At 41.4% G+C, this 15,036-nt stretch overlaps 1 protein-coding gene across 1 annotated transcript; it reads right to left on the bottom strand.

Annotated features, from left to right (window-relative positions):
- Window positions 1–4,138: 4,138 nt before the first annotated feature.
- Window positions 4,139–14,835, bottom strand: LOC135783235 (interferon-induced very large GTPase 1-like). The gene is made up of 3 exons (XM_065293896.1): window positions 14,735–14,835; window positions 11,587–11,676; window positions 4,139–10,094 (listed from the first exon to the last, which is right to left on the bottom strand). Exons 2-3 carry the CDS (start codon window positions 11,633–11,635, stop codon window positions 5,287–5,289), a joined length of 4,857 nt encoding a protein of 1,618 aa, XP_065149968.1. The 5' UTR covers window positions 11,636–11,676; window positions 14,735–14,835; the 3' UTR covers window positions 4,139–5,286.
- Between the last annotated feature and the right edge of the window lie 201 nt (window positions 14,836–15,036).

Genomic DNA, 15,036 nt, shown 5'->3' with positions numbered 1-15,036 from the left:
TAGCCCTGCATTATATAGTACACATTTTACACCGTAACATTAGCTCAGTGTAGTTTAAGCTATGATTTGAACTATAAGGTAATATACTTGTTGTTTACTTTGCTTGTTATCAGAAATAAATTACTAAAAGAACTCTGTTGTTATTGATTATTTACAGAATTTACCGGAACTTACATTTGTTCCACAAAAGCCGTTTGTTTATGTTGTTACTGCTGAAACCATCTATACATTGAGCAGTGATCATTACAAAAAGGCAAGAAAACAGTGGCTGGCAGAATCCCATCTCCTAAAAACAGGCACTCGGGATTAATTCATTTACTACAATACACACCACAAACCGAGAATGTGTTAATGAGTCAATCCACAATGGCTGTTTTGAGGAGATTTGAAACATGCTAAACGGAATCTGACAGTCATTGTTTTCTTTGCCTTTTTGTTTTTGAAGTTTTGTATTTATTTGGAAAAACAGCTGTGTGTGTGTGTGTAATAATGAAGTGTTACACTTTTTTATACACCTGCACCAATATTTGTCCTTTTATCAGGAAAGTGTGAATGGTTGGCCTCTAGGATCTTATATTTTATTTTGATTGCGTGTTTAGCGCCACCTGGAGGTCACATGAATAAGAGGTTTTCCCAGAAATTACTCACTTGGTAATAATCACTAACTGCTCAATGTATATCCAACTTCATACACAAACATAGGCAAAGAGTAAAAGAGGAGATTGTTATTATTTTAATAAAAAAAGTTAATTTGTTCCACTGTTATTGATCAAATTTAGACTTAATGTTAGTGCGGTTAACGGCGTGTTTGGCGCAGAGTTTATTTCCCTAATATTGCTGTTTTTCTGGTAATGATAATACAATTTGCATGTCAAACCTGCTTCCTTGCCCGTTTATTCTTGTCATTATGCTTTTATGTTAAGTTATTTGAGAATATTTATTGCCATATGAGATGTTCATTGCCGCTATATGAATACATAATATGCAAATCACATTGTAGGGTATGTGGTACACTGCAACACTTTATACAACCCTGTCTGTCACCTACATTTTCTCTTCAGCAAGTTCTCTTTCATCATCTTGTGTTCGAAGTCCAACTATTGGAAGGGCATCCGTACCTGACCTCTGCAGAAGCATCTAATTGCACTGATTCTGGGTAGACCGAGAGAAGTGCGTAGCTAATGCCAGGTAAGGTCCCACCCTCTTACCTAATGGCATGTAAGGCCTGCACGCAATGCTGTTCCCCAGTTGACATTTGCTTCCTGCGATCTCTGCATGGACACCGTTTGGTTGAAATTTTCACTGCTGACTGTGAGTCTTCAGGAGGACATATCGTCAGATCAGCCTTTGTCGTTTATTCAGCCAGATTAGCTGTGTTTTGTTTGGCATCATCAAGCCACCCCTGCTTGCGAATTTTCTCACCTGTCCCCTTTTTCCACGGCTGTCCACCACAGGCCTGCCTGGCCGCTAAGGTTCTTTGTGGTCTGATTTGGTCTCAAGCATGCAAAGGAAGCTTTGCAAACCCCAGAGAATTGCAGCCCTTGCCTTTTGCTGCCTAAAAGCTTCTGCGATGCCATCTTAATTTTGCTGCGACCCAGTGTGCTGACCTCTTCCTTTCGGATGAGGGACTCGGTGGAGTTGAAGTGCAACTGGAGACCTCCTAGGAGACATCTTCGGGGGCAATACACTGTTCGCCGACAAACCGTCCGCTTCCGGTGACAATGACAACTTGGGCCGCCTTTGGATCTCTGAGGACTGGCAGCCTTCTTGGGGTTACAGAAGACATGGCGGCTTTCGGCTTGGGTGACCCGCATGTGGTTGAGCCATTGATCGCCAGACATCTTAACCCCATCCAGGATGAGAAGATGTGAATTGCTGGCACTCCGGTTAAATTTAGCAAGGCCCTCAACGGCCCCGGCATGGCTTTGATGTAGCAACGGTCCAATGACAAAAACGAAAAGGACAAGGGGGAAAAGCATCTCCTGCCTCAATGGTGGCAGGGAAACCCTCTAACCCGACACCCAACATCCCAAACACAAGTGGCTGGTCTGATGTTCGACCGTTGGGGGCACAGAATCCTTGTTCGTAAGCCACAAGCTCATTAGACTGACTTTCTCCCCCAGAGCTCTCGTAAAAAAGATGGCGGTTTTCTCATGGAGGGGTTAATCCCAGCTCAAGAGGCTGCCCAACCCATGTGTTCAGTGGATATGTCGTCTTCTCCTACGTCCAGGGGTTCAGTTATGAGGAAATGTTCACAAACAATGTTACACAGCACATACATTGTTCCCCTCATTCGAACCATAAACGCTTCAGCTACAGTGTTTCCCAACACAAAACATAAAAACACAATAAAACAAACAAATCAAATGAATTTGTTTCAGAGGGAGCACACCTCTCTGCAGGGGAAGAGAATATGCATTTGAACCCATACATATTGCCCTTAGTTTGTCCACTCGATGGCGCCATTGCACCACAATTGAGTCAACAGAGCACTTGCTGGGATGGAACCAGAACCGTCCCGGCGTCCCCTCTCTCGTAACAAAGGGATGATCCAGGTGCTGCCCCCCAACCTGATAGGTCAGGGGTTTTACTCTTGTTATTTTCTGGTTCCAAAGAAGGATGGTTCTCTTTCCCCCATATTGGACCACCGTGTTTAAATTTTTAAAATGTTAACCCACGGCACTCTGGCCCGCGGCATAAAACAGAACGACTGGTTCACATCAGTCGATCTGAAAGATGTTTTTATCCACATAAGCATTTATTTGCCACACAGGAAGTTTCTGTGTTTCGCATATCAAGACATGTTAGGAATTCACAGTTCTTCCTTTCGGGGTCTCGTGACTTTTTGTCTGTATGTGGAGGTGGCTTTGGCTCCGCTAAGAATGTCAGGTCTACGGATTTTGACATACATAGCGGCTGTTTACACTTGGCATTTTCATCAATCGGATCACAAGTGGACCACATTAATGCCAGGTGTAAACGGTGTTCAAAACATTTTAAGCTCGTCCACTTTCGACCGCCTTTAACCACATTCAAGTGTAATGTTCACTTGATTCACATTCAACCAACGTTCAAGTGAAAGTTGCGCGATTTTATTTTATCAATTGCACTGAAATATGAGAGAAAGCTCTAACATAAACATGTACAAAACACTCCCACTTGCGATTACTTGACAGCAGAGAGACTCACCCACAGTCTCAACAGACCGCCCTCTCAAAGTAATCAGGACAGAAGTGAAAAGTGGACTAAAGAGACGGATTTAAATCCCAAGTGTAAACGTGATGTGTCTCTCTCGTCCACTGATGAAAACACATCTTAATACCAAGTGTACACAGCCCCAAAGATAATTGGCTCATTGTTTTGTCGATACATTTTAGTCCATTATGTGATCTCTGTCGCTCTGTAACATTGACGCGCACCTGGAGGAACACAGACTTTTATGCACAGGGAACCCCCTTGGGGACAGTGATGTTGCAGTCTCAGCTGAGCAACCGTCTCTTCCTTCATAAAGCGCTGCTTGAATGATGGATTTATTATTATTATTAACAACAATCTCGCTTATATTAAACATTATGTATTTTGGCATCATCATTGTCAGTCAGCTCGCCTCACACCCTCTGAAAGTAATAAATAAAATCTGACACCTGCTGCTCTGTGATTTGTTGCACGTTCGCCTCGGACTGAATTCAGGCAGCATTTCGTTTTTAGTGTCGTATCTCTCTAACGAAACTAAATGGTTTAATTGCAAAGAAAAAAATCAAAACGACGGTGGAAGACGGTGTCGCGGTGGTCATGTTCACTTATTTTGCGATAAGTTGATATAGTCATTATCACAACAGGCCTAGCCCTTCCCATAGCTGGATCTCTCCACGCAATGTTTCAAAGAACCAGGGTTACAAAAGTAACCTATTATTATCCTGCTACATGTAATTTATATCTATGATGCAGTAAATGTGGAAATTAACCTTTGTAAATCTGCTGATTTGATCCATTCATGTATCCTGACCACTAGGTTAGAAACTTTAACCTAGGTTAGAGAGAAATGTTCGAGATTTTAAACATCCTTAACCCACACTTCTTATCTAGTCTATCCAATACTATCTAAAGTATAATGATATGTGAAAAAAACACAGTAGGCTACGTTATATTGTTTATTTAGAAGGCACTTTTCAACAGAAAAGTCAGCAGCGGGTCAGCAGTGCACTGCAAACGGAGTATGTGTGAAAGCACAATGGGTGTTTGACGGATTATACCGCAAACGTACTGCAATATGCACCATACATGCACAACACAGAGTATGTTTGTAACAAGCGTAAGACTGAGCGTCTCCAAATTGACCCAAATGCTCACAGCTACCACTATATTTTCCATTATTTTTCAGTCAAATTAAATGTAATATTTTGTTAAACAATTTTCAACAATGTTTGCTGAGGTTATTCAATTCAATAAAAATTGGTGGACAGCATAAGAAGCAGAGTACAGCGGCTAAACTGTACTAGCCAGCTTAGTAATAATGTAACGTATAGACCAGAGTTCTAAGTTAAGCTAATGTCAGCTGACTCCCTAGGGGTTGAAAAAAAACTCCTAGGAGAAAAAACCCTAATTTAATCAGAAAAGAAAAAGTTCTATGAAGAAAAAAACCCTTGAGAGGGAGCAAGACATAGCTGATTATATAGAGGACATACTATATATTAGATACTATATTATAAAATTTCATAGGAATTAAAGTATTTAAAATAAAAATAAATGTATATGAATACAGGTAGATTAAATGGGAAGCGGTCAGTGGTTGCTGGCCAGACATCTGCTGGGAGTCACGTTGAAGGGAGGCCAGTAGATAAGGGATGTAATGAGCTTCATGGCAGCAGGAACTGGGTCTGTTAATCTCTTTAATCTGACATATTTTGTTTGGAGCGATTCGGTTCAATAATAATTACCTGTCATATTGGAGTTTAGCATAAGGAAGTTATTTGCCACCCAGTCACTAATATCGCTAATACAGTCTGTTAGCTTAAAAAACTGTTGGGTTTCACTAGGATGTAAGGAGATGTAAAGCTGCATTGATTGCAGTGAAAACTTATGTTGTGTTTCCTGATAATGTCTCCTAGAGATAACATATATAACGAGAACAGGATAGGACCTAAAACTGATACATGTGGTACACCATATTGAACCGGAGAGTGACATGACTTTTCCTCATTTACATAAAGAAAGTGATAGCGGCTGGTTAAATATGATCTAAACCAGGCTGATGCCTGACCACTGATGCCAAGATAGTTTTCTAGTCTATTGAGTAGGATTGTGTGATCTATTTAACCAAAATCTTTTTACTAAGGTTCTTCTAGAGAGCATCCCAGGATGTTTTGAGAGTTTCTCTAAACTTTGAATAGCCTTCTGTTTTGTGTGTTTTCTCCAATATGCTGTGATCTCGCTATTCTTCTGAAATGATATTGAATAGAACTTTTCCAGATCCTCCTGAAATCTGCCCATAAACCACTTCCAGTAGGGCAGCTGAGAGAAGTTAGGGGTGATTCTCCACTTTGCATGAACTCCCCCTGCGCTTCTGTATTCCTTAAATGGAATCCATCTATCTGAAGCTTGAAACATTTTGGAACTTCTCACTACAGTTGAGCAAAAATCTGTACAGAGAGTTTGTGTTTCAGCATTGTAGAATCCATTAACTCCATTCACTCTGTGGAAGGGAACACTGTGATCTTCATCGTGGTCTTCTATCATGTTGGTGCAGGTTGATTTACAGAAGGGACACTGAACCCAACAGCACTGACAGAAGTGATCGATCAGAATCTCATCTGGTCTGTTGTTCAGATCCAGTTTATCGTTTAGGTTGAACGTATCTGTGCTGAACTCTCTGCTGATGTCAGACATCATAGAAAGAAGTTCTGTTCCTATCGCATTTGTTAGGACTCCAAAATCATCCACATCATCATGTTTCACTCCACTGAAGTCCCTTACAGAGAATATCAGAACATCTGAGAGCTTCTGTGTGAAAAACTCCAACCACATATCCACATTTCCACTGCACTCTTGAACATGTTCAGTAGATCCAAGTGCCGCTATCATGATCATCCTCTGCAGGACTTTAATGTTTTCCTTCATCTTGGGCTGAACACTGATTTTAAGCTCATCTCTCATGTACTGTGTGACTTCATCTCTAATGAAATCCTTATAGTAATCTTTGGGATAATGAATGTAGTAAATGTATGCAGAAAAGTTCTCATCTTCTGCCAGTTTCTTCAGAATATGTATTTCCAGATTTGATTTGTTTCCATTGACTGATGGACAGTTTGATCTTATTTCATCTGCCAGTTCTCTGGCAGCTTTTCTGTAGACGCTCTGCTCAATGGGTTCTTTAAGTTTTTGACAGATGATCTTCCCCAAAATAGCAGCTGATGTTGCTCCTTGACAGTATTTCTGAAAAATGCTATAGTATTCCTCCATCTTCTTCTCCAAATAGAGAGCAGGATCATTGGCTTCTCTGAATATCCTGTGTTGGTTAGTGAATGTCTTTTCTGCTCTCTGAAATACACAAAACACCAAATCAATGAAGAACTTATTCTTGAACACATATTTCACTGGACCCTCTTCGTGTTCTCTTATCCTTGCCTTGATGTAACATGTGAGTTCTTGAATGTGGGTTTTGTTGTAACCCATTTTGGAAATGTTAAATGATGTTATCATCTTGGTTGTCTGGTGGGAAATATCTGTGATCAAGATTTTTATTTGGGTTTCATCCTCTTCAGACAGAACAGACCCAAACGTCTCTTGAGCTGCTTTGAGGACATTTTTAACAGGTCCGGTAAATCCTCTGGACTTTTTTAACAGGACATATGTTGAATAATTTGTAACTGAGAAAATCTCTCTCCTCTTTCTCCCATGTTCTACATGGACACTTTCATAGATATCACTGAGGAACATTTTCACATCTCTCAGTATGTCACAGTCTTTGATCGGTGGAGAATCAGTGGTGATCTTCTTAACGCATTCTTTCCAAAACATATCAAACTCTCTCTTCAGTATTTCTTCATCGTTGGTTTTTTCTTTGAGTTTCAGTGCAAGTTCTTTGCTCTTTTCTAAGAGAGTGTTTTCATGATGTGTCTTCTGAGCATCAATCTTTCTCTTCAGGTCTCGCTGCTGAAGAATCAAATTTAATTTTTTCTTTGTTTCCCATACAATGCTCTCCTGAAGCTCTTGAATTTTTCTTTCAAATGAACCTTTCCAATGAATCCGGATATCAGCATCTGTGTCCTTCTCAAAGAATTCTGACATTGCTTTTTTTACTTCTTCACTTTTCTCCCTCAGTTCTCCTCGAAGATCTCTGTCCTTGATCTCATCTCTCGCTTTATTTTCTATTTGGTTGTGTAGTTTGTTCTCAGCTTCCATCATGGCACTGCGTAGACTCCAGGTCCACTTGCTGTATTCTGTCTCCAGTCTCCTGTATGCCGCAATCTCCAGAGAATTTCTGAAGCTGAACACAAATCTTTCATTCAGTAAAGCCTCCCAAAGATCTTTAATTCGTTCATTTAAGTGTGTCAGCTTCATACCATGGGATTTTGAGGCATGTGAGATAATCGTTTCTTTGAGTTCTTGTATATTTTCACAGTACTTTGGGTTTGGTGGTGCCATGGGTGGATTGCCCTCCCACAGGTGTGCAAAATACTTCACATTATTCTGTATATCAAATTCAATGACATCATTAAAATATTCATCATCACAGACTTCCTCTTTGGCGGCGAGTTTTGTCATCTCATCCAGTGTCTCCTGCAGTCGTCTCCTTCCCTCCATGTTTTTCTCCCCAGCTGTGACGTCTGAAACATTCTGATGTACAAACAGACAGCTGGGTTTCAGTTTGACCTGCTTCATCCTCAGGAAGGCCTGAACAACAATCTGAAGAATGTCCTGCATCTCAGCTGGGTTTTCTCCAAAGATGTTGATCAATGTCAGCTGGCCAAGACCCACAACAAATGTGGCAAGTTCATTGTCATGAAGTCTTGTGGATCTTCCAGCCTGATCTAGAGCCCGAAGACCCTCAGTATCGACAACCAGAATATAATCAAACTTCATCTTATCTTTCATCTCATCTGATACTCTGATCAGCTGCATGAAAGCTCCTCTGGTGCATCTGCCAGCACTGACTGCAAACTGAAGTCCAAACATGGCATTGAGCATGGTGGATTTACCAGAGCTCTGAAGCCCTAACACCGACAACACAAAGACTCTCTGGTCTCCCAGTTTCTGTACGAGTTCATCTAGAACAGCAGTGATCCAGATCAGAGGAACATGAGAAGCATCTCCATCCATCAGCTCCAGTGGAAATCCACAGATCATCATCTCTGCTGCAAGACTCGGGAGAGAACAGAAGTCAAACTGCAGGTCTTGCTTGTTCTCCTTTACAAATAGACATGATTCAAAGATCTGACCGATCTCTCTCATGATGTGCTCCAAGCCAAAGGTTGCTGCTTGTAGTACTTCAGAAATTCTCTCAAGTTCTGTCTGTTCAGTTTTCAGTCGCTTAGATTTATATTTTTCTTTTAGTTCCAAGACTGTTGACCACTTTTCGTTATACTTTTGATGCAGAACAATAAGGTCAGCTGAGGTAAACTCATTTAGGAGGATTATGAGCCATTTAAGAAAATATAAATTCACATTGACATCAGAAAGGTACATTTGTTTTATAAAGAACTGGATGAATTCACTTGTGTAAGATTTTTGCTGATCTTCACGAATTTTCTTCATTTTCGTTTCATCTCTGCTTGTGTCTGTTTCTGTCTCATGTGCTGTTCGATGAAGTTCTTTGTTCTTCTGACACCACTGATGCCAGAGTTTCCCCTGACAGGGCAGAAATGATTCTTTGATTTCTCTCAGATCTTTATTCTCCAGTAAACTCATCATCTGCTGTGCTGCTTCTTTTCCTTTCCTGCAGTCTTCATCATCTTCCTCATCTACTCTGATATTCGAGTGTTTGGACACATCTTCAATTCTGAACTTGGAAGTTGATGGTGAAAATTGGATACAGTCTGATATAGCTCTTCTGAGGTCTTCAGATACATCAGACTGATTTCTGTCCTTCAAACCTATCTTATATTTTCCTTTCCTCATCGTAATAACAGAAGATTCATCCTCAGTAAAAAGGAAAATAAGTGGCTTTTCATCTTTGTACAGGTTTTGAATCTTGCTTGTACTTTCGTCATTTTTGTCAAGTTTTGGAAGAATCGCAACATTGACTGAAGACATTTCGGTCAGAATCTGCAGTTGTTTCTCATGGTCTCCTGCATCACCGTGAAGATTACAGAAGGCAACACAGTCAGTAAATTTATCTGTGCTTTGTCCAGATGGGCAGAACCAGGCGACCTCCACCACCCCGTCCATCAGCAGTCTGGTTCTGCTGCTTCCTGGACAGTTCCTGTGAAAGAACGTGTTGTGTTTCTCATTGATCAGACTGTTCATCAATTGAGACTTGGATGAAGACACAGAACCAAACCTGAAGAACGACACCATTGGAGTTTCTGCTTTGTACACCGGCTCTTCTTTACTGATGATTTCATTGTTAGTATTTGTCATCTTCCAGCTCTTGTTGATTTGTCTGAATGTCCAGAGAGGAAACTCAATCTGTTGTGTGAATGGATGAGGAACAAGCAGAGGAAGAGCAAACTGACACTGTGAGAGTTTATTGACCATCAGCTGCTTTAGGAAACTATCAGCACAATGAAACACAGCCATCTGAACATCCATCGGGTGAACCGGGTCTGGTTTACTTGCTACCTTATTAGATGAAGACACTTCTTTCAACATATCAAACAAGTCTCCTACATCATCAAGTGAGTCGTTGTCTCTCTGTTGTGTGGTATGTTGTTCATTGGTCTCTTCAGTTTTAATGTTTCTTGCTCTGTAGGTCATCATCAGTAATTTCTGTAGGAAAGTCTGAACCAGGTCTTCTTCAGCACAAGACTCATGAGACTTTAATGAATGTGTAGATATCTGAAGAACATCTGCAGCACTCAGTTTATTGTCATGTCTATAATCGAGATGAAGCCTGTCAAAGACTTTGTGTTTTTCACGGACTTGTAGTCTGTCCTCTGCATGAAAGAAACAGAAATAACATAAAAACAATGTTAAAATCTGATATTAAATGTGTTCTCAGTTTATCACACCAGAGAAAATTGTGTTATTGACCACCCAGACGATTTTAAATTCACAACATATAGCCAGTCTTCTCCTAATAACTAAAATTGCACTTTGTTTTTTTATTGGCCTTTCCATTGTATACTACATTCGGATGAGAATGTCGGAGTGCGCTTCCTAGTGGTAACGAATGAAATTAAATTCACTTTAATTTCAACTTTTTAATTTCCTAATGAGCATTCTTGGCATTGTGCATCCACACACTAGTAAAAGTGTAGAGAAATAAAGATGATGAGTTTACTGGAGAATAAAGATCTGAGAGAAATCAAAGAATCATTTCTGCCCTGTCAGGGGAAACTCTGGCATCAGTGGTGTCAGAAGAACAAAGAACTTCATCGAACAGCACATGAGACAGAAACAGACATAAGCAGAGATGAAACGAAATTGAAAGTAACCAAGGGGACTATTTTCGGGCAGTGCATAATATCACTACGCCTGCTGCAGCCAGGTTACATCAGCAAGGTCCTTGATTATTACGCCAGAATGAGAGTATAGTTCATAGCCATATCGGCCTAGAAAATCACAACTTTGAATTTTCAGTCTGTCTTGGTACACGATGTAACTACAGAAGAGTCAAGTTTTAAAAAGGAAAAATATCCAAACTCTTTGGTTATTTTTTTGCGCAATGCTAATGGTCTAATCGGATTCAATGAATTATGCTAAGCTATGCTAAAAGTACTAGCGCCAGACTGAGAGATCAGCTAAATGGATTTCAAAACGGTAAGAATCAAATGTTTTACTCTAGAGGAGCTGGAAAATGAGCATATTTTTAAAAAAGTGGAATGTCCCTTTAAGTGCTGTAATTGGGTCCCCATTGCTTTTATCAATCTAGATAATTTGTGAAATAATAGCATCAAAGCATGTGAAAAAATGCAGCTCCCCTTGTGATGTCAGAAGGTGATCTTATTATTATAGTACCGCCCCTTAGTCTGCACTATCCAACCACTGCACTGCCATTTAGTGCAGAGAGCGAAAATAATTGACAGCACAATTGAGTTTAAATTTCAACAAACCACCATTATGGCGATCAGTGTTTGCATTTTATCAGCTCAATTGCATCTAAAGGGACACACCCAAAAACGGCATATTTTTGCTCACGCCTATAAAGTGGCAATTGTATCATGTTATAATAAATTATAAATATGATATTTTGAGCTAAAACTTCACATATGCACTCTGGGGACACCAACGATTTATTTTACATCTTTAAAAAGTCTTGTGAAATGTCCCCTTTAAAAGAATGTGTTTTTTCTCCCAACATAATATGACCAAAATGAACTAATGTTTCCAAATATTGCAACGGTTTCTACCTACAAACACCAAATAACTGTACTTAAACAGTTTTATTGTTAAAACACAGAAACTCTGATGTTGATGTTTTCTTACCCATGAATGGTGAATCAACAAAGACGGACAGATCAGTTTCTAGACTCATGTCTGCAGGTATGGAGCTTCTCCCTTCTTATGTTCATAAACCTGAGAAAAGATCATTCACTATCATTATTAGGGGTTTAAATATGTTGCCTAGCTTTTAAACCATGTTGTATCTGTTCTTTTTATTTTGCCACCAAAGTCTATGGCAGACATCTCAGGTTACGTACCTAACCTTGGTTCCCTGAGAAGGGAATGCGGTGCTACAATGCTTTGGGAAAAGCCTCAGAGTGGCTGATCTAAAGCATGTGTATCAAATAAACTAATGATGAGATAATGAGCGGTATGCTGTGCGGACCAGGGTGTATAAGAGAGTATCCCAAACTAGCATACTCGCAACCAATTGCCGAAGCAAGTGCCAACAGGGATGCAGAGAGTATGGCATGAAGATGCAGCGTCACATTCCCTTCTCAGGGAATGTATGTAACCCGAGACGTTCCCTTTCAAGGGAACTCAAGCTGCATTGCCATATCAACGCTTTGGGGAACAAGATCCCACGCTTCCATACTACCAAATGCCTGTAGCGTGTATAAACTGAAAGCAGTCAAGGCAAGACTACCTGGGACCCTTAGGAGGGAGCAAAGCCCCTGACCCTAAGGTCTTGGAGGTGGGGCCCTCACAGCAACAGGTGAGGGTATGCTACAAAGCTATAAGCACGTGGGATAGTATCCACTATCCATCAGCTCAAAGTATGCTTGGTCACCGGGAAACATTCCTGGATAAACCAAAGCCTCCACTGTGCAGTCCTGTAGACATGTTTCCAGTGCTTGCAAAGGACCCACCAAATTAGCTTCTACTGGTTTGCACTCCAGAATGAGGGAGTACAAAAAGACCTGCAGAACAACATTCAACCTGCATATTGTTTAATACCAAGGCATATATCCTGGTTTAGGGTACAGAAAGGCCTATTAGGGTAAATCCAAGACACGTAGGAGATACCAACAGGGCCAGAGGGTCTCCCCCCCCGCTTTAGGAAGGTAATAGCCAGAAGGAACACTGTCTAAAAAGACAGAAGCCTGTCTGGTGCGGTGTCAAGCAGCTCGAACAGAGAACAGACTGTCACATGTCGGCACATCAGTGCGGCAAAAAGGTCTTAACCTGCGAGCGCCACAAAGAAAGCGAACCACCAGTGGGTATCTACCCACTGATGAGCCTTCCAAAGGAGTATGGTAGGCAGAAACTGCTGCCACACAAACCTTAAGGATGAAAGGAGTTAAGCCAGCAGAGAATCGCTCCTGCAGAAACCTCAGCACCACATCAACAGGGCAGTTGACTGGGTCTGTCAGGTGAGCTGAACACCAGGAGGTGAAGATTCTCCACCTTAGGACATAAGCTTCCTCTTTGAGGGAGTTTTGGAGTATAGTATGGTCTCCACACCCTCAGTTGGTAGACCTGAGTCTACGAGCCGGGCCCCTTCAAAGGCCAGACCAACAGCTTCCATATTTCTGGATGGGGTGAAAGACTGCACCCTGCCTGAGACAGAAGGTCTCCCCTGATTGAAATATCCCACCAGATGAGACATGAGCTTTGAGAACCATGCTCGGGCCAGCCAGAAGGGGCTACCAGCAGGAGCCGAGCCAGAAATTTTCTCCATAACTTTCATGAGCAGAGTGAATGGGGGAAAATGCGTACAGACGCAGCATCAGCCACATCTGCAATATGGCATCCAGCCCTTGAGGAGCTGGTGATGCCTCAGAGGAAGCCATATGCAGGTGGCCTGGGATCTTAACTGCCCTAATGAGCATTCTTGGCATTGTGCATCCACACACTAGTAAAAGTGTAGAGAAATAAAGCCAGGTTGAATGCCGGGTAGAACCATATACTGGTTAAGTTATTCCCGTGTTGGATGGAGACATAAAAATCTAATGTGAGGAACCAGTCCTCAGATCTGATTAAATCAAAATCTGTTTCAGTCACAGCATGCTTCGGTAGGGGCTACCCTTGGTCTTCCTAACTGGTGAGTTGGGACTGCCTTTCGTCACCGCTGTCCTCCGTGCAAATTCCTCCTGATAGCAGTGGACATAGTGAATCCCCCGAATGAAGATACTCACCACTTCAGTGGACGGGGGCCTCAAATCGTGACACACAAGATCATTGTCTGACTTGTCAAACAATGGCGCACCGGCAGCCGGTCAGGAGAGAAAGACTGTGCATAGTGTACTAACAACATTGTCTCCTCAGAGCTATAACATTGAATAGACACGTGATCACAAGTCTTTCTGACTCATCAAACAATGATGCACAGCTCATTAAGGTCTGACCACGACAAGCTGATATACACATACATACATATACAGGTATATACTGTAAAGAGAGGAGGCTCCCCAGTGGAAACTGAACGTGGAAACAGTAAAAAAGGCGAATATGAGGATGATGCATCTCTCCAGAGATAGACATCTGAAATGTTGATCCTGGCGAGAGAGAGAGAGAGACGGATGTCATGGGTGCAGGTGGAGATACAGCCGCCTGCACGAACATCCTTTTTGAAGAGCAAGAGAGAGACGGCTGTCACGTATCTCCGTCTGCACAAAATAATTTTGGGACTCCCAAGAGTGTGGCATTCTTTTTGAAGAGTGAGAGAGAGAGACGGATGTCACGGGTGCAGGTGGAGATACCACCGCCTGCACGAAATCATATTGCGACTCCGACAAGTGCAGCTACCACTGAAAAGCAGGGCAGCACCCGCGAGGTACACACAACTTCTTAGACGTACTTTAGATTTATGCAAACTTAAGTTACATGTAGTCACTTGCTGGGCACAAAAAGCGAGTTTGTTTGTTTGGAATGCCCTTGTTTACCCTTGGTCCGCGTGGCATCGCACTCATTATCTCATCATAAGTTTATTTTATACACATGCTTTAGATCAGTCACGCTGAGGCATTCCCTAAGGCACTACTATGGCGAAGTAGCTCAAGTTCCCTCAAAAGGGAACCGTATAGGAAATGTGAACACAATCCTACTGGTTTCTTTACTACTAAATGCAAATGCTCTGCTCTGTAATAGGGTGACTTCTTGCGACAAATAATTAATCTATTAAAAATGTTACAACACTAAATAATTAAAAATCAGTTTATTATATTAAGAAATTAATATAATCCCAAACCTGAGCGCTTGTGTGGGTTATCGGTCCATCTCCTAAAGTTTTCTTCCCTCTGTCTCTGTTCCCTGAAGTCACCTGACATCCAGCAAACACATTTGTTATTTTGTAGACTAAAAATAATCAGAGTTGGCATCGGTTGGTTGGTGGGCATCTATCCAAGGTACTATCTAAAATTACATTATCACCGCTGGGCCAAAAGGGCCAACTTAGACACAGCCCAGAATGTATTTCTGCACTCACACATATTGTACTATAGAGAGCAAGAGCTAAATGTATGGAAAAGGGAGAGAAAATCTCAGTTTATT

Source organism: Paramisgurnus dabryanus, chromosome 7 (genome assembly GCF_030506205.2).
Source record: "Paramisgurnus dabryanus chromosome 7, PD_genome_1.1, whole genome shotgun sequence".
In the NCBI taxonomy this organism is placed as follows: Eukaryota; Metazoa; Chordata; class Actinopteri; order Cypriniformes; family Cobitidae; genus Paramisgurnus; species Paramisgurnus dabryanus.
Note: the sequence above shows the minus strand (reverse complement) of the source record. Positions and strands in the feature narration are given on the sequence as shown.

Excerpts from the sequence above, each read along its gene's own strand:
- LOC135783235 (XM_065293896.1), bottom strand. The coding sequence starts at position 11,635 with ATGAGTCTAGAAACTGATCTGTCCGTCTTTGTTGATTCACCATTCATG. Across the intron at positions 10,095-11,586 it reads TGTTGATTCACCATTCATGG|AGGACAGACTACAAGTCCGT; the intron begins GTAAGAAAACAT and ends TCTTTCATGCAG.